Source organism: Ailuropoda melanoleuca, chromosome 3, assembly GCF_002007445.2.
Source record: "Ailuropoda melanoleuca isolate Jingjing chromosome 3, ASM200744v2, whole genome shotgun sequence".
Taxonomy (NCBI): domain Eukaryota; kingdom Metazoa; phylum Chordata; class Mammalia; order Carnivora; family Ursidae; genus Ailuropoda; species Ailuropoda melanoleuca.
In genome coordinates this window covers 73,839,093-73,859,079 of record NC_048220.1, presented here as the reverse complement: position 1 = coordinate 73,859,079, position 19,987 = coordinate 73,839,093, and the positions used below count along the sequence as shown (strand labels likewise).

The 19,987-nt window shown below is 36.4% G+C and overlaps 1 protein-coding gene across 22 annotated transcripts in view; it reads right to left on the bottom strand.

The window, feature by feature from the left end:
- Positions 1-19,987, bottom strand: part of PAM (peptidylglycine alpha-amidating monooxygenase) — a 277,044-nt gene that overhangs the window by 48,082 nt on the left and 208,975 nt on the right. For 12 of the 22 annotated variants that reach the window (XM_034656563.1, XM_034656564.1, XM_034656566.1 and 9 more), the window contains exons 8-14: positions 18,624-18,672; positions 17,212-17,279; positions 16,070-16,150; positions 15,731-15,807; positions 15,279-15,382; positions 8,380-8,564; positions 7,021-7,089 (exon numbers count right to left, since the gene is read on the bottom strand). In XM_034656563.1, coding sequence (XP_034512454.1) covers positions 7,021-7,089; positions 8,380-8,564; positions 15,279-15,382; positions 15,731-15,807; positions 16,070-16,150; positions 17,212-17,279; positions 18,624-18,672 — 633 coding nt within the window. Of the gene's footprint in view, positions 1-4,553; positions 4,638-7,020; positions 7,090-8,370; positions 8,565-15,278; positions 15,383-15,730; positions 15,808-16,069; positions 16,151-17,211; positions 17,280-18,623; positions 18,673-19,987 lie in introns of all 22 variants that reach the window. The other 10 variants (XM_034656561.1, XM_034656560.1, XM_034656562.1 and 7 more) reach the window with 3 other exon arrangements.

The window sequence follows — 19,987 nt, the reverse complement described above, 5'->3', positions numbered from 1 at the left end:
AAGAAAAAGGGTGTTGTTTAATATTTATACTAGGCATAAACTAGGACAATCCTGGAAAAACTGGGATATACAGTTACCCTACCTGTTGTGGACAGAGATAACAGATAAACTAGTACTTTATAAATGACACATGATAAGAATAGTAATAGCTAGTATTGTTTGTGAGCTTAGCATTACCCAGTTACTTTGCTGAGTTACTTTATACAATTTAACATATTTAATATTTACAAAATACTCCTTATCCTCATTTTAGATGAGGAAATCAATGGTGAAGGACTAACGTGCAGGTCTGGGAGGAAGTGGAACTGGGATGTGAAGGAGCAACCTGACTTGGGGGCTCACCTTCTATCTGGTCACTATACTGGATCCAAGTTCCCCACCACCACCTTTTTTTTTCTATAATGGCCAATAAACTCTTTCCTGTGGATTTACATTGGAACTGACAATCTTACTGTATTTAATTTTTTTTTTCCTATTTAAATGAACTGTCTTCTGAGCCCAGGTGCTGGGTGTCCTCTTTAACAGAGCAAGTTTCTTTTTGTCCTTTCCTGGCCTGTCTTCTACATATTATAATACAAGATGCTTGTAAACTAGTCAATATCTGTGTACGACAGTGATTTGCACAAAACTGGCCTAAAGAATAATGACTGGCTTCCTTTGGTTTGAAAAAGTAGAAACGTTTTCTGTCTCTTCAGTAGCCTTCACTTTCCTCTGGCAATATACCTTCCATGTATGATCAAATTCTCTAAGATTTTCTTTAAAAAACTTACATTTAAATTATCTGGGAAGGGACAGGTAGAAAGGGATAAATGGGATTTTATATGAAAAAATTTTTAAAAACCCTCTAATTTCTTACTCACTGTCATATTTCCAGTGATTAGTACTATTCTCATCACAACAGATACTCCATAAATTAATCTGCAATGAATAATAATTTGTTAAAAATGTCACCCTTTGCTTCTGCCATCAACAGAAATAAACATATTTCTTTGATGATTTTAGGCTACAGTGAGTCCGTTTCTTTTTTTTTCTCACTCAAACTTTGATTCTTATAAAATGCAGAAATGTTCTAGCTCTTTAAGTAATTTGGCTGAGTGGGTCTGGATTTGGAAAACATAACTGGTAGCAGCCAATGTGCCAGGAAAAAGAACACAGCGTAGCAGGAGAAAATCTAAAACACTACCAGTTAAACTCCCAATCCGTTAAGTTGTGGGCTTGCATTAACTACCTCATGACTCAATGGGCATTTTTTTCTATTTAGTACGGACCATTCACTATTCCCTGCCATCAACATGAAAATTTCTTTGGTTTACTTTCCAGAATATGGTGGGATAAGCTGAAAGAGAAACATACATCGAAAAATTGCCCCATGAGTTTTTTTTAAATAAAATGCTTTAAAATTATTATTATTTTTATATAATAATATTTTTTATTATATTATGTTAGTCACCATACAGTGCATCCCTGGTTTTTGATGCAAAGTTCGATGATTCATTAGTTGCAAAATAAGTATCTCTACTTTTAGACAGAGTAAAAAGCTTAATTGTGGAGGCATTTTAAAAAATGATCAGAAACATTTTGGTAATCTTCAGAATATGAAGTCCCATTTCCCACACGTGTCACTAGGACTTTATTACCTAAAACAAACAACTTTTGTTATTGCTCTGTGATTTCTATGGTACACGGAAGGTAAATAGGATGTTCATCAGCAGGTTAGCCACTGACACAATATGCCAAGTAACCAAGCTAATGAGACTGCAACATGGAACATAACTGATTAATGAGAGAGGTATGAGGAATGGAAAAATAAAAGCGTTTCTTTTCAGATTTTAGTATTTTGGCTTATAACTCACTCGTACTTGATTTTCCCTTCTGGTTAGTTGGTTTGGTTTATTAACTGCTGACTCATCACTAACCTTGACCCTACTAGCCTTCGTGAAATAAAAAATGACCATGGTTCTGCTCCAGGATCGCAAATGAAGTAAACTTTATTATTTTTTTTTCTTTTACTGAATTGAAAAATCAAAATGGGCTTCCCCCCTTCTCTTAAGAAAATGAGACAAATATAAAAAAGGAGAAGTTAGCAGATGACGGGTTTTGCAGCTACCATGCACACAGGTGTATCTCAGGAAGCACAACTGTGCTTTCTGGATCATTCTCATCTGCTTATTCTGCTATTAGGAAACCAATTCAAAACAGCATCTACTTGGCTTCCCAGAGCCTGGGGGGGGTATTTAGAATTGTGTTTGATAGATGAGTACAATATATAAAGACTTGTGAGCTGCCCATAAATCATGATAAACTGATAAATTCTTAGTGAATGGGAAAACAAACAAGAATTGTATCCTCTTTCAAACGGCAAAGTGGCATTGCGGTGCTTGGAAATGGCCGAGAAGATGCTACTAAAATCATGTGTACGTTATGAGGGAATGAAGGAAGTGTTCTATTCTGAACAAAGCAAAGAAATATAAATTTTCGTCATTAAGCCCAGCCTTTGCATCACTCCTCTCACAAATGGTTTACCAACTGTTACTTTAACAAGCTTTTACAGTAGACTATTGTCTTTTTGACTTGCAACCTTGTTCCCTTGATTCTGCTTATTTGATAAAACATGCCAATGGTAATTCATTTTTGTTAGCATAAAACCACTGTGAAATTATTCTGTTTCACAGAAGGTGTCTGAAGACCTTTAACTATCTGGGGTCATGGAGTGTTTTCCCTCTACAAATTGTATTTTTGTCATATTCTCCCTACCTTGGGAATATAGTCGCTCATGCTGACCTTTGAGTAGAAAGATTGATCATGTGAGGGCACAAAGACTACAATGAGAAGAGTTTGGAGCAAATTGAATAAAACATGTGAAAGGCCCCCTCTGCAGCAAAGGAAATGCTGCCTAGTGCAAGGACAACTGGTATTACAGATTTTGACTTTCAGTTCTGCCATGAGTTTTAAGGCATCAAATCTTCCCAATACAACTAACATAAATTTCAATACTGCACCTTTACTTTGTAGAAAGGAGAGAAACACTCAGAATCAGAACTCCTAATAGTAGTTGCATAGATTCTTCCTTGAAGCTGGTAAAACCTCTTGGTTTCAGCCCCTATTCCTTACCCAAGCAATGCTGATAGAAAGCTCAGTTGAACATCACAACAAAAACTTACGGTGTACTATATGTTGGCTAACTGAACATAATGAAAAAAAAAGAAAGCTCAGGTTGTGTCACTGGTATAGTGAACATATACAAGAAACTAGAATGCATAAGAAATAAAGAGAACTTACAAAACACACTTTACTTTCCTAAAAGTGCCAACCATAAGATAAAAGTAAAGGATATGCTCACGTGTCTGATCTGGAAAACCTCAATGCCACCGCTCGCATTCTGTAGTCTGCCAGGATTTGCTTCCTCCACTTGGAGTCAATGTCTAATTGAGTATTATTGTTTAGCTTATTGTACTTATTACAGACAGAGGTAATCTTCACTTACAATGGTTTCAAAGGATAGTAATGTTTCAGTTCATTGTGAATATCTATTAGTGTTTTTCTGCTTGGAGGCAGACATAATCAACTCAATCACAGGTTAGCTCACCTATAGACAAATAGGCTAGTCTCAAAGCAGTATGGGTAGGAATATACACATATTATGCAGGCAAAAAAACCCACGCTTGCCAATAAATTTTTATAGCTGGAGGAAATGTTCAAAATATAGTATTTAAAAAACAGGATACAAAACTATGACATGTAATCTAAATGTTATTAAAATAATGTATATATAATATATATTTCACACTGAGATGTACATATATACCATGTTTCTGGGGATGACGGATGATTTTTATTTGCTTCCTCAGATTTTTCTGTAAATTCCATATCTTTTTAAACGAAAATTATTTAACAAATCAGTCAAATAAGCATTAGGTTTTAAAACGCCCCACAGACTTAATTAAAGGCTCATTAAAATCTGTCCCATTGTTGCATGATCCAGGACAACCTGATAGAAAGTTGTCATATAATGAGGCTCTGCTGGTATATAATTACATCTTTTGAGATAGGTCTGAGATACAGGTGCCTTACACCAAATTTTGTTCTTCAGGAGGCAAATATAGACAAGGATACTGCAGAAGGTAAGAGTGTTTGTAAGCACAGGCTGGGCAACGCTACATAGGTTCATGTAACTCAACCATTTCTTTTAAACTCTAGTAAAATCTCCAACCAAGATTAGTATTCAGACAAAAATTAATAGCTATTTTTGTATTTAGAGTTAAAAAAAAAACACCAAAGTTCTATTCCAACTGAGAAACAAAGTATTAGATAAATAATGTGACACAGCTGCATTTTTGTTTTAGCCTATAGCATATGACTATCTTTCCCTCTGTCTCTTTTACTACCTTAATAAAAGTCACCCCTTCTTTCCAACAGAGCATTTATTACATATCTTGACCTTTATCTTCCTAGATGCTTTCCAATGTATTAAGATAGGAAGTAAAAAAATATTGTTTGTGTTATCCAGGCAGAACTATCTCTACTATTTAGCCACTGATGGGTACAGAACTTGCCTTCGAGTACATGTCCTCTGACGTTTGGGGTCTTTTCCTTCCTGCTCCACAACTGTTCTATTTCCAGTGGGGGTTTGACATCCTCTGTGTGGCCAACATAAATGTTGTCTGTTAACTTGTGGCTATTGCAACTGAAATGATTCACAGCTTTTATTTATTGGGGGTTTAAAATATTAAATGAATCAATACAAGTTGGCGGAGTTTCTTGAACATTAGTTGTTTTGGCCAGAACACCAAAGTAAGGCACAAGGTTGAGCTGGAGGGCTTACTTCAAAATCAGCAGATGTGGCGTAATTTATTTGAATAATTAGAGCCCTCTTATTCACTACCTGGCCAATTTATCTCCCCAGGGAATTAATGCAAATACGCATTTTGTGCAAACAAACATCTCTGAGATGAATGGGATACTCTCTCAGTAATGAGTAGATCTGCCCTGTGTACTGCAAGGAGGTAGAATGATCTCGTGAGTGAATCAAACAGACTACGTGTACAAATATGCACCTGGTATATTTCTCTATTCTCTTTAAATTCTAGGCTGGTGGTGCCCAAAGACCTGCAGAATAATATACGGGCTATACTGGACACTGAAATGGCTTTTGGTTGGTTATCCGTCTTCACATAAGCTAGCAGGTGACATTTTGATGGGCCCACTAATTTCAACATGTGAATGTCATAGCCCATTTTCTGCAGTAGGAAAATTCAGTCAGAAGAATCTATTTTTTTCTCAAGTTAAATCACTTCACAGCATTTTTATTCATAAGTAGAATAAAACACTAATTCTAAGAAAATAATTTCTTTTGTGTCCACAGAATTCTTCTCTGGAACCAGAGAAGGGTTTTAAAAGTGTTTTAAAGGATTTGGTGTTTAGGTATATATGACACCTCCTAAATCTTATTTAGAAAGAACAGATTAAACCTCACATTTAAGGTTCTTCTGCTAATGAAACCTCTCGGTTTCTAATCTTTCAGAAGTTTCAATGCCTCCCTTGATCAACTCAGATAACTTGAAATTGAAAACAGTTCAGCCTCACTTTCCATAGAAACTTACCGTTTTATAAGATGCATCTATTAAATGCTGGTCTTATTTTATACTTTTCACATGTTAGTATTTCAAAATGTATTCTAAGAGACCCAAATTATTTCAAAGGCATATATTTCAAACAGTGTGTTCAATATCAAAATAATTCATTTTAAGTCTGATCAGATTTCAGTACAGTTATAGCAAACACTGTTAATACGTAGTCTGTAATTATGACTTTCTTACAGTTGTATACACAGATTGATAAATTTAGCTATATTTAAACTACTCAATAGTTTAGTATGAGCCATTTAGTATATAAACTATTCCATTTAGTATATAAACTATATAAACTATTTCATATAAAATCATCTCCTTTTTTTGACTTAACAGAACAGTAAAGTTGAGCTAAAGTTGTATTCTTTTTCCAGAGGCCACTTTGTTAGAATGAAATGTTATGGAACATACTCTATATAATTTAAAAACTTTTATATTAAAGTTTTCCCTGATGCCCTTTCAGAGTGTATGTCTTCCTTTAAAAAGTCTGTATTCTTTAATTTTGTAAATACTCTTAATGCAAGAGTATTGTCTGTGACCTAGACCTAACAGAATACATTTTGAAGAATTCCCATAGTGGTTTACAATACCCAAAGAGTGAGAAATTTCTATCTGTTGCCAACAGAAAAATCCTATTTCCTGTACACTTTACGTTGTCATAAGAAGTGTGCTTGCATTAACATTAAACTAATGTTTTAAAATATATCCTATCTAGGCCCAAAAAGGCTTGATAACATACTCCAACGCCTAACACAAGGTATCATCTTTTGAAAACTTGGTAAGAAAACAAGATTGAGAGGAATGGTTTTTCAGTGCCAATACACGCAGTATATGACATACAAGGATCAAGTATTACTACGTCAAAGAAACAGATCGGAGGAAGAATGATGCTTTCTTAACTCATTGGATGGCAACCTAAGACAACTACAAATGCCTACGTTGATAATCCCTCCTGCTTTACGGAAGGCAGAGAAGAATGACTTAAGAGAGGCAAGATGAAGGTTAAGTCTTAGTTTCTTTCAAATATAGTCAATGAACACATCGCCCAAGGTACACAAGACTTTAAATGGTAAAGTCCTTTAGATTTCCAAAGCATCCCACCGATTGTTTCTAATGACTATATTTGCACTACTTATAAAAGTTACCATATTTAAAAAAACTACAACAAAGACAGAAAAATCTAATGGGTCTAAATTACAGCAAGGAATTTTACTTTCAAAGCTAAAGTACAATTGACCATTTTCTCATGAATTATGTATTATATAGAACAGCAATATACAGGGATGGAGGCTGATAAAGAGACCTAAAATATCTCAGTAACTTTAAAATTTGATTGCCTAATTGGAACACGCATACTTTTTTTAGGCCTAGTTATAAAACTATGCATACATACCCTGTTCTAACATTTCTTCTTCTCCTTTTGGCTGCTGTAGTAAAGAAGTCTTGTCTTTGTTCTCTGTTTCTGTAAAGGATCCAAAAAGCTGAGCATAAATTTGCAGGATATATCACATACGTTAAATAGTTTGCTGGAAATATACCATCAACACAAAAATATTTTCAGGACCTTATGCTTCATAAAAACAACAGTATTAAGAATTCATATGGTAAAAATGCTCTATTTCACAAAAAAACTCCAGTGTAACCACCAATTACCAGACTTCTGACTTAATAACTAGATCAACTACCCTTTCAGTAATATATACACGATACAGAATTCTAAAAATGCATTAATAGGGGCACCTGGGTGGCTCAGTCATTAAGCGTCTGCCTTGGGCTCAGGTCATGATCCCAGGGTCCTGGGATCGAGCCCCGCATCGGGCTGCTTGCTCCGCTGGGAGCCTGCTTCTTCCTCTCCTACTCCCCCCTGCTTGTGTTCCCTCTCTCGCTGGCTGTCTCTCTGTCAAATAAATAGATAAAATCTTTTTAAAAAATGCATTAATAAAACTGCTTGTATTTTTAAAAATTGAATTGAGTGACATTTTAAGGATAATTTGAAAACATTTTAAGGCACAGTCTATCAGTTTATTAGGATCTCAATAAGTGACCTAGCTGCTATGCAGACTTGTTTCATAAAATTTCCAATAGAAAAACATTAAAAAGGTGCTCTGGTATTTTAAGATTGGATCTGTAAAACTCAGTGAAGTCTCCGCATACTCCATCCAATAAAACAGGGTGTGGGTCTTGCAATTTTAAACTAATGAAATGACAATCAGTATGATCATTTTGCAGATGAAGAGTAAGTTCATCAACAATTCTGAGAATGAGACCAAAAAGGCCAAGATTAGTAATGCCTCATAAATCAAGAATTCTTCTCTGCTTGAGGAGGCCCATTAGAATAGATAATTTAGGGTATGGTCGGAGACGATAACCATTTTCATTGGCAAACTGAAGCACTCTTTAGAACACGGCGTATAAATCCATAAATTGCATAAGTCATTACTGGCTATGGAAAGAATCAAATGGGGAAGCAAGGAAACATGCATTAAATGAAGAAAGAGCTATATTTATTGAACTGGTCCCAAAACTAGACTGTTTTATCACTAATGCAGATTCTTCATTTTAACTGTTTTGATGGGGGCATGTCAGGAAGGTAGATCGGTTATAAAAGAGGGAAAGGTGGGAACTGGATTATGTGTACCTGTGACTGATAGAAGGTGGATGATTTTAAAAATTAATTATAGAGTCAAGGGAGACACACGAGAAAATACAAAATGCAAAATCATATTTCACTTTAAATTAATACCAGTTTGACCTTTGTGATGTTCGTGCATCATAATCATCTCAGACTTCACAGGAATTGGAATATTGGCCTCTGGTGGTATGGTTCGGAACAGATCCGGGGCTACATTCTGTGTACAGGTCATGAAAGAAACTGCATGCTTGGCTTCCATGTAATACATAACGTATAGGTTGCACATTTCATCACTAGATGTGCCTCTGCAAGCAAAAAAAAAAAAAAAAAAGAAATAACAAATCAGCCACTCACATAAAACACATTTTTTTTTAAAAGATTTTATTTATTTATTTGACAGAGATAGAGACAGCCAGCGAGAGAGGGAACACAAGCAGGGCGAGTGGGAGAGGAAGAAGCAGGCTCATAGCGGAAGAGCCTGATGTGGGGCTCGATCCCATAATGCCGGGATCACGCCCTGAGCTGAAGGCAGACGCTTAACCGCTGTGCCACGCAGGCGCCCCTAAAACACATTCTTAATGCAAGAAAAATACAATCAGTAAATCTGCCAGCAATAGGTTCAGAGGTGGAAATACTGTGCATTTATTTTACAGCTTTCATTAAAACCCATCACAGTTTTCAGCACCTAAAGCACATTGTCAAAGGCATAGTTTCACTTCATAATGGACTATCCATTTGCAGTCACTCCATTGATACCACCAAATACCACAGATGGAAATGGCATTTCGGTAGCAGTGACATACTTTCTCTCCTCTTCCAAATCCTTTTATGCTTTAGTCCTCTTTCCATTTGCTAAAACTAGCAGATTGGGCAAAGTACCTTCCTCATGGAAAAATCTTAATTATTTACTTAATAATGGTAAAATTCAGAACACTTCAACAGAAATATCATATATTATTTACAAGTCTTTAAAAACGGCTTTTTCCATTTAACCCCGAGAGTCTAGGATCTGGTTTTTGATAACTGCCTCCAGCCTCATGGTAGATGAACGGAGAATCATGCATTGACACTACGACATCATCAATGTGCCCCTGACATCTGACTTGGCACCCCGGCTTCTACAGCAGGGAAGTAAAGAGAGCTTCGGGAATGATACAAAAGGACATCAGTCCTCACCTCCTCCGAAGGCTCAGGCCTCTGTGGGGTAGTGCTGCACAGCTGACAGACTCAGTTGTTAAAAAAAGATTTTAAAACAGTGGGATAGACATTTCTAAGATACAAGTTCCAAATAATACAAGGCAATGCCTCATAGTTTAACACCTGTTTTGTTCTTTCTCAGTTCACATGGGCTATCACGTATTTCATCCTCTCACCATCATTAGGAGGGAATTATTTTGGTACACCTCCACAAGGCTTTCATTTCCAAGGGAGTTTGCGCAAATGAATGTTTCCTTTTTGGTGTTGTGACAATTTTTAGCAAGCCTCTGCTAATAAAAAATAAGCCACGAAGTGGACTATTTGCTGTACAAAAATACGTCAATGTTGATTTTTCCAGCAATGTCATGTGGCACTCACTTCTCTCCATAGCAACAGTAATGACGTCAGCAAGGGAAGGAAAAAAAAATATTTTCCGAACAGGGATGTGGTTTCTGTAAGCTCTGAAAATGGAGAGCCCCTGAGAGACCACAGCAATGAATCCCTGCCGTGGGAAGCTCTGTTCACGCTTTAAAAGTCATTTGGCTTCTCACTCCTGAATCTGATACCTGTCAGTGTAATTGCCTTGCCTGTGAAATGCAAGCAAATAGTGAGGTGCGGTCCCAAACAAACACCTGATCACTACACCCGTCTTCATGTGTCAAAACACCATTCCTAAGAATCACATGTTAACATAACTGGAGTTGGTCAGAAAACTGTGTGCTATAAAAGGAATGGCAGGTGCCAGAGCCTCTCACCATGGTGTTCACCCTTCCCCCCTTCAAAATGAAGAAAAATGCGTAGATCGAGAGAGAGATGAGGGAAAAGGAACTGAAGATATAGCACTAGCTTAGAAGACCTTGAATCATTGTGCAGAGAGGGAAAGCAAAATAATCGTGCAAACTTTTCCAATCAGTGAAAGTAAAAAAAAAAAAAAAACAGTAAATTTATATAGTAATCAATGAAACTTGCAACCAATCTGTGGACAGATCCTTTCACATTTTACCTGTTTGGGAACCCCATGCCCGTGTTCATCTCTAAACACGTGACTTTGTGAGAGAGTATAATTAGCTCACAGATGTTCATTTAAGGTATTGATTCTGATACAAAAATGAGCTGATCAAATAACTTTAGAATCTTTGCCATTACAAAGAAAAGCTCATTAAAGAGATGAAGGAAAAGAAAAGAGTCAGACTTTATGCCTTTCCATTTATAACTGAACTTGGAGTTAGGGTAACTCTGAGTTCCGATCTGACAGAGAAACTATCACATCTTAAATGTGTCAGGACTCAAATCTCCCTTAGTATCAGCAAACCAGTTTGCCTAATTTATTGCATATCCATCTTTCCTTCAATCAAAAAAAAAAATCTGACTTTAAATTAAACTGCTTTCTGTATTCCTAAGGGAGAAATTTGACACATCTACCCTTATTTTCCATAGAGGACAACACATGCAATTCAACTCTGTCAATCTAATGATCATTAATATGAGAAAGTATGGAGGGAGGCTGTGTTCACACGTCTGCCCTGGCTCCGCTGCATGGCCCTTTCAGCATTTCCTAACGCCAGTGTGATTCCCTAAATGATGCCTCCTGCGTCGCTTATATTCCAAAATTACAGTGGTGCATTGCTTTCATCCTCATGCAAAATAAAGTGCTTACGTGATAACTACTTTTTTAGACCAGCTGGCTCTAAATCTGACAAACCGTGATGAGCTTCAAAATAGTTAAGCCCTCAATAAGTATTTGTGGAAGGAAGGAGGAATGGATAATCTATCTTAATAAATGTTTACAACTTGCTATGGCATGACCTGTTACCCCGAATAGATCACGGTGCTGAGTCAGCTGGGTTTTATGAACTCGGTCTACGGCACTCCAGAAAAATGTTTATACCTATCTCTTTATCTATCTACTTATCATCTATCTATGTTCTATGAAGGTTTTAATAAAATACATGATTTCATATTATAAAGACATGTAATAGAGATTTAAGAAAGTACCAAATATCCTGAAACGTGCCGTTTAAAAAACCCAAATCTTGTCATACACTGTGACTGTGTTTCAGACAGTGATCCTCCCTCCACTTGGATGATTCCCTCAGCCCCTCAAACCCAACAGATGCTGGCCTTAAAAACACAAAACAAAACAAAAACTAATGGTGGGAAATACTAATTTTGGAAAGAAATATGAACACTTTAAAGAAGTTATTCGTCAAAACTTTGAGTCGTTTCTTCAGAGGATTTATGGTGCTTTTAAACTTATACATTAAGGAGTTTCTGACCATATAACTTTATCTTTGCATATAGTATACTTTAAAATGTTGATTAAAGTGCTGTGTTTGGTATCTATGAATATTCATTAGACATTCTCATATGTACATGATAGAACTGGTTCCAAAGGAAAAATATGACCACCAAAATTGACCAAATAGGTAAATATTATCTACCAACTCTCAAGAGTTAATTTAAAATGTTCGCAAATTAGCTGACTTAATTAGCTTAATTGGCTGACTTCATAAAATTCTTTTTTGTTTGTTTAAACTTGACTAAACATTTGAAATGACTTTAGAGAAATGTTATATTGAATATAAAATATGTAATGCAGTCAGGCACGCGAGCTTCCACACTGATAGTACGATGCTATCGGTACATACGTTGGTGCAATTTTGTCTAAGACATATTGTTCATATTTACCATTTATAAGGAAGTTTAATATACCTAGATAAAAATACTACCATTTGGTAAATTTCTTAATATGTCTTGTCTTAACTAACGGTTGTATTTTGGGACGCGTCCCTGCTAGGAAAAAATCAGTCCCTATTTTTTTTTTATTTTTTAATTTTTTTTTAAAGATTTTATTTATTTATTTGACAGAGATAGAGACAGCCAGTGAGAGAGGGAACACAAGCAGGGGGAGTGGGAGAGGAAGAAGCAGGCTCATGGCCGAGGAGCCTGACGTGGGGCTCGATCCCATAACGCCGGGATCACGTCCTGAGCCGAAGGCAGATGCTTAACCGCTGTGCCACCCAGGCGCCCCAAGTCCCTATTTTTAAAAGGGCTTTTTATTAGCTAACTGTGAGTGTTCCACCCGGCAAAATTTTCTCCAGTCCTAAGATTTTTAGCTCAATATAGAGTTAAGCTTGGATTGGGTGGGAGAATTACTCAGCTGAACATCTTCTTGGTAGGCCACTGATATAATTTTCCTGCAAAACCTAGTTTCCAGGTGGCTGCAGAATAAGGAAGTTAACAGCTAGACGCTGGTAGTTCTTCTGGTGCATGGAGGGGCATCTGCTGGCCTCACATGACCTGTGGTAAGCGGCCTTGTATCTGAGCAGTCTTCATGCTCACGGTTCGAACCTGAGCCCGGGGGCGCTACGTGTTCATGGACATTCATGTGGGGGGTTAGGCAGGAAGGGAGAACAGGGAAAGATTTACAGAGTATCATTTAACAGACTCATAAAATACTAGTTTTCTTTTACTGGTTACATTCTCCACCGTAATTCTATAGTTCCCTGTGAAAATGCTATCCTGTATTTTATAAAACACATGCACTGATGCTATTACCTTTCTAAAACTAAAATGCATATTAAGTGATGCAGGAATACTAAGCATTATTATGAGAATTTTTATTCATATTTAAATTTTATTCAAACCTGTCTTATTAGTTTATCATTCCACTGGGGGGGAAAATGCTACCTTAGTATAAATTAAATATTCAGAATATGGACTCATCCAATAACTTAACTTTCTGGAATTTCTTTCTATTTCATTTGTATTTCAAAATGGCATTCCCTTTAGCCCACATGAGATTTACAAAAAGATAGATTGGTACAGTTGTTTAAAGGTACTGTTTTAAAGCAAAATGCACATTTGTTAAAAGACTGAATTATTCCTGACTCCTGAAACTGAAAGAGGCTTCCAGACTATTAGTTTGGCCTCTCATAGTGGCATTGTAACAAGTCACTAATTTCTATGTTTGATACTGCATCGCAGAGGATACTCAAAGGATACAATCTGGCCAAAGTTACAAGCCCTTCTAAATTGTTAAGGGACTTCTAAGCAAAAAATACTACTTATTCCACACTTGAACTTGTACACTAATACACAGGATGTGTTGAAAAGGAATTTTTCCTACTCTGTTTACCTATTTCAAAGGCTAATAAAATAACCAATGGCACTTGAGCAAAGTTTTGGAAGGTCTATACTAACATAGAATGGAGAACGGCTGATCAACAACCTGTGACTCATATATTTAAAGGCTGGTAAGGGGCACCGGGCTGGCTCAGTCAGTGGAGCAGGCAACTCTTGATCTCGGGGTTGTGGGTTCGAGCCCCATGTTAGGTGCAGAGATCACTTTAAAATCTTTAAAATAATAATAATAATGATGATGATGATGGCTGGTAAGAAGAGAATGTCTGACTTCTTCAAATCGAATTCTGTCTACATTGGTCAAGCTTTTTCTTATAGTTACCATTCATGCAACGTCATAATTTTATTGTTTTCCTCAAATCCCTTTCCCGAACTTACAAAATTTATCCAAAAGCAAAACTCTTGGAAGCTTCTCATTTAATATAACTTGATGATTTTTTTCTGTTTGTGCTATCTTTAGCCTTAAAATTGATGTTTATTAATACAACAACCCTTTAGAGTGACAGGAAAAAAAATCGTATTCCACTGTCTCAAATGCCTTTTTTTCTTTTACCTGCTCCAACATCTTTTCCCTTTCCCCTGACAACCAACAGCTAGTGTTATCATCATAAGAATCATCCTTAGTATATCTAATGCCCATTTTTGGATGTCTACATTCTGTAACTTCTCTTTGATCAAAGATAAATGGTTTAATACTCCAGCTTCCAGGTGGCATGAGTAAATATTTTATAACCTAGTTTAACACGGAAAGAAGCCTCCTTGGTTCTTTTCGGACAAAAAAACAAAACAAAACAAAAGAAACACGGTAAAAGACTTTATCTTTCATTTTTAATTTAGGCAAACCTTTTTTTTTTTTTAAGATTTTATTTATTTATTCGACAGAGATAGAGACAGCCAGTGAGAGAGGGAACACAAGCAGGGGGAGTGAGAGAAGAAGAAGCAGGCTCATAGCGGAGGAGCCTGATGTGGGGCTCAATCCCATAATGCCGGGATCACGCCCTGAGCCAAAGGCAGACGCTTAACCGCTGTGCCACCCAGGTGCCCCTAGGCAAACCTTTTTTGAAAGAGTTCATAGTGCTCTGAAAATTTTACATAGGGTTATAAAATACACTATTTCACGGAGGCTCAATATTTTGAAAATTATTTAAAGTCCAATGTTCTCTTTTGGGAAAGTGCTGAATATTATTATTCCCATTTGGTAGACGAAACAACTGGAAAACAATGAATACACAGAAGTTTTAACAGACAGAAAAAAAAATCACAGTTCTGAGTAATTAATGGACACCACCAAATGTGGAAGCTATATATTTGCCTAAATTTGAACACAGGGCAAAAGGACACTTGAGAAAAAAAAATTTCATGAACAATTATATTCTTCTTTATTAAATGAGCCTGGGGAAGTAATACAATACCCACTCTTGTGGCGTCTATAATATATAGAGGTGTGACACTGAAGGCTTTGAATAAGCAGGAGGAAAGGAAGCATAAAAAAAGAAGCACACGTTCTGGAGTTTCTCCTAATCACTCAGTTCTAAAATGAGAAAATGCGATATACAGTTTGTTATAATTGTTCATGACAGTAAAAAAACGTGCAACTCATTCATGAAGATAACTATCACCTATAATCACGCTTTGACCCAATAAAGTATTTTTAAATAGTGGAATGTGCCAAACCATACCCAATGTGTGTGGCTTCCGTCCTTCCTTCACCAGTGAACACACATCTTGCTGCCAATATGTCACCAAAACTAACATCTACCGGGTGTTCCACAGGGTAGAAAGCCTACCAAGAAGAGAAACACAATGATTCATTAAAATCACCAATAAAACTCAGAACCACAAGCTATTAAATGACATTATTAAGATGTGAGGCTTGGCACAGTCTGGGTAGAGAGGATGAAGACACAAACATAGAGACACACAACTCACCACCATGTTTACGGATGTTAAGAGAAACCATCAAGTTGGAAGTTGTGAAAAAGGTGGTTATACACAGCTTAGATAAAGAATAAAGGTAATTTTGAGATGTTAGGGTTCTAGAGAAATTCACAAGGATTCTATGAGGGTTTCTAAGATTACTATCTGTCTATTGATATTTTTTTGTCTCAAAATTAAACCAGTTTCTACACACCTGTGGCAGCTGGGGGCTCTGGCGTCCAATCAGTGTCCACCGTCCATTTCTTATTCTGTATCCACTGACTACCTTACCTGTAATGAACATAAATTATAATCATATAATATGTTAAAGTATTAGAAAAATAAAAAGGCATTATTAGCTTTCCTTTTTCAAAATAAAATTTGATATTTTAATGAAAACAATATGATGAAAAAACACACGATTTCAAGGTATGATGCAAAATCTTTCACTGAAACAGACTTAAGGTCTAATATAATTTACATTTTACATTTATAGCGTTAGCAAATGCCAATGTAAATATTTATAATTGAACCTGTAGTTTAAAGTTCTTACCTAAATGGTGAGTGTGAACTCTATAGGCAAAGACATGCATTGGATACTTTTTGTAATGGCATGAAATGTCAGAATTCACCACTGTTAGAAATGAAAACACAGAAAAAAAGGTCACTATCCAACTGGAAAATAACATTATTCTTGTCTAAAAGTATGTATAGGTTATTCATAAGATGTTAGGCATGGGCGTTTTCCTATAAAGTAAACACACACTCTGCTATTCAGCAGGCGGTAAGTGCTTATTATGTGCTAGCCAATTTACTAAGATGAGTTAATAACCTCTTGCCCTCGCATTTAATTTCTTTCATAAACAAAGTGACTAGCGCCAAAACAAGATACCCTGTCAATGAAAACATAGGCTTTAATTTGCTACTTTTATCATGAAAATGTATGCAGTAGAAAAAGCTTAACAACTGGCTGCAAACACCTAAGATAACTACACCGACAATTCCTGCTGAGAAGGAACCACTTCATTTACTTCTCTTTCCTTTCACTCTAAAACACTGTAGCTATTCAATAAATATGTCTTCGATAATAAGTGAACAGTAACAATGAGACCATACTTGTCAATAATTTTACAAGATTCCCAGTAAAAACAAAGGAGTAATATTTAACATAGCATTTTCATCAGATGATCAGATACATTGGTAAATAATCTTACACTTATTCCAATAGCTTTTTGTAAGTTTAGGAGAATCAGCTATTATTATCTCCATTTTACAAATAGGGAAGTAAGCTCAGTACATCTAATGTCAAAGAGTGAGTTAGTCTTGGATCTGCTAGCGTCTGGATTTTGAACCTGATAATCTGGGCGGTAGTTCATGTCACAGTATGTCATGAGGTTTGTCTTTGGCATCTAGAGGATGGATGGCAGATTTGTAAAACAGTCAAAGTTTATTCTTTCATTTACATAACCTACTACCTACCCATGGGCCTTAACTCTTAGCATCTCAATAAAAGAATAGATGATAATAAACTACTGGAATAATAGAGAATAATAATCTACTTAAAATCTAAGGATAATAAAAATTGTTTTAATTTTCAGGGATATAGACCATTTCAAAATTTTATTAAAAAAATACTGTAAATCCATTCCTATAGATCAAGTAATGAGATAATGGTAAATACTAAAAGAGAATTACCTTTCTCTCCCGGTGGAATAACAGTGTCAACAGACATCATAAGGTACATGCCAGCAATTAAAGGCTGTCTGCAGGAAACAGTAACATTTATATCAACTATCTGAAACATCACAACTATGGCCTTAGAAAAATAAGATATATTTCAATACACTGATCTATAAAATATGATTCATGTGAAAATGAAAACAATATGGAAAAAGAGGTAGAATACATGTTTTTTCTTAAAATAACTTATTTTTTTTGGGCAAATAGCTAAAAACACTTTTTATGGCATGGTGCACGTGGAAGGTGGTCTCTAAATGCTCCTGTGATGGTTAATCGTCTTTGTCAACATGGCTAGGTGATAGAGCCCAGTAGTTTGGTCAAACACCGGCCTAGATGTTGCTGTAAGGGCACTTTTTAGATGGGACCAACTTAAATTATTGACTTTGAGTAAAGCAGATTACCATTCACAGCGTGGGTGGGTCTCTTAAGAGAAAAGACTGAGGTCCCCAGGAAGAGGAAGGAATTCTGCCTCCAGACTGCATTGGACTCAAGACTGCACACTGACTCCTGCCAGCATTTCCAGCCTGCCTTGCAGATAGCAGACTTGCCAGCCCCCACAACTGTGTATGTAAGCCAATTCCTTGAAGTAAATCTCTCTCTCTCTCTCTCTCTCTCTCTGTACGTGTGTGTGTGTGTGTGTGTGTGTGTGTGTGTGTGCATGTTCCATTGGTTCAGTTTCTCTGGAGAATTCTGGCTAATACAGCTCTCAATAATTCCTAGCTCTGAGATTCATGCCCTTGTCTAAACCTCTTCCCTTGAGCACGGGCTGGGCATAGTAACTGGACCTAGGGACTGGTTATTTCTAACAAACAGAATAAGGTAAACGCGATTTCACTCTGTTTCCCCCACAGGAGTCACAGTATAAAGATTTGTGGCAACTCTTTTCTTCACCTATCAGATTTCTATATTATTCATTAAGTTCTGACATCAGGCTACAACAAGGCTGTGAGGTTTCCATCTTGCATGCCATCTCTTGCTTTCTCTTGCTCGCTGTGACGGTAGCCAGTTGCCATATTGTGAGCTCCCCTGTGTAGAGTCCACAAGACAAGACAGGAGGGAGTCCTCCAGCCAACAGCCAACAAGGAACTGAATCCTGTCCATAGCCGTGTGAGTGATCTTGGAAGTGGCTCCACCCCAGTGGAGCCCCCAGATGGCTGGAACCCTGGCTGAGCCTCTGACTGAGCCTTTGTGTGAGACCAGCCACTGCCCCCAGCTAAGCTTGTGCCCAGAATATTTGTTGATTTAAGCCACTAAATTTAGCATAATTTGTTATATAGCAATAGACAATGAATACAGTGGATTTCCCACTTGTAAGTTCTCAAAGATCTTTAAGCCATCATTTGGCCAGGGTAACTGGAAGTACTTACGGCAGGCGTGTGAGGTGTAAGGACACGCCGGAACAGTCTTTGTGATTGTCTGAAAACACACACAGACAAAATACATATCTTAAATACGAAAATGTGAAAGGAGGATTTCGCACTACTAAGTTTTAAATGATTATACTCAATACTAAAAAAAAAAAACACCAAGCCAAAACTATGTTTTTGTTTGTACAGTGCTTTATAGCTTACAGAGTATTTTCATATTCATGAATATATTTCATCTCCAATGCAACACGACATCAACAACAAAGCTATCATTTCAAGCAGTCCGTGGTTTTTTTCTTGACTCATCAAACTTACGAGTTCTCTGCTTTCCGGAAGCCATACTAGATACTAGTCACAGCTCACAGAAGAAAGGTGTTGCTACTCTCTGTGAATGATCTGCATTGTTGAAACACCCAGGAAAGCTGACTAACGGAATAGTTTGTTCCATGCTGGCTCCAAACAAGTAGCTTCTCTACTTTTCAAAAACGGTAGTCCATAATTTAAGCTTTCTAGATCTGTCCATGTTTAGCATCTGTAATGTCTTTGATATATATACAGGAATCAGCTTGTTTGGTTTCTAAGCCTTGCCCATTCCCACCTTCTCAATAGAAACCTGATGGTAATTTTCACCCCAACTTCAGTGGAAAGCCTCTGAGTATCTCTTTATTTTTGCCAAGGACACTTCAAAGACCTCTTTCAAATCCTCTCCCTTATTCCTTTGCCTTCTCCAAGTAGAAAGAAGGTAAAAATTTAAATTACCCATCCAATTTTTTATCTCTGTTGAACTTGCTGATTTGTCACCACGGAGACCATGAATAGTAACTCCTACTTATTCATTCCTTCTATTTCTGTGTATGCTAAATTCTTTCCACTTCACACTTAATTCTAAGTATTTATAAAACATTATATCTCAATTTTGAGAGTTAATTTTAATATAAGTAGTGTGTGTGTGTGTGTGTGTGTGTGCAAGATTAACAGATCTTTACTTGAAATTAAAAAGTGAAGTGTGATAATAAATAACAGCAGATGGAATAGTTTTAAGGAAATTTCTTTCTTTCAGCTGTAATTCTTATGAGAAAAACAAAGGAAGCTTCATACAGTAATTTATAATAACAGGAAACCTAACTAACAAGACACATATTTTGATTTACCAGAGATAAAATTTAGAAAGTATAACAAGTCATATTTAATACCTTGGCAATAAAACATAAAGAAATTTCTTAATTTAGTATTAAGCTTCATTTTAACAATGATAGTACAGAAATAAGTGCAATGATAAACATTTTATATTTAATCTGGTTGTTTTTGTCATTTTACAAAGGGATCTCTATTCAGCCTCCTAAATCAAATTCCAGTGTGGTGCT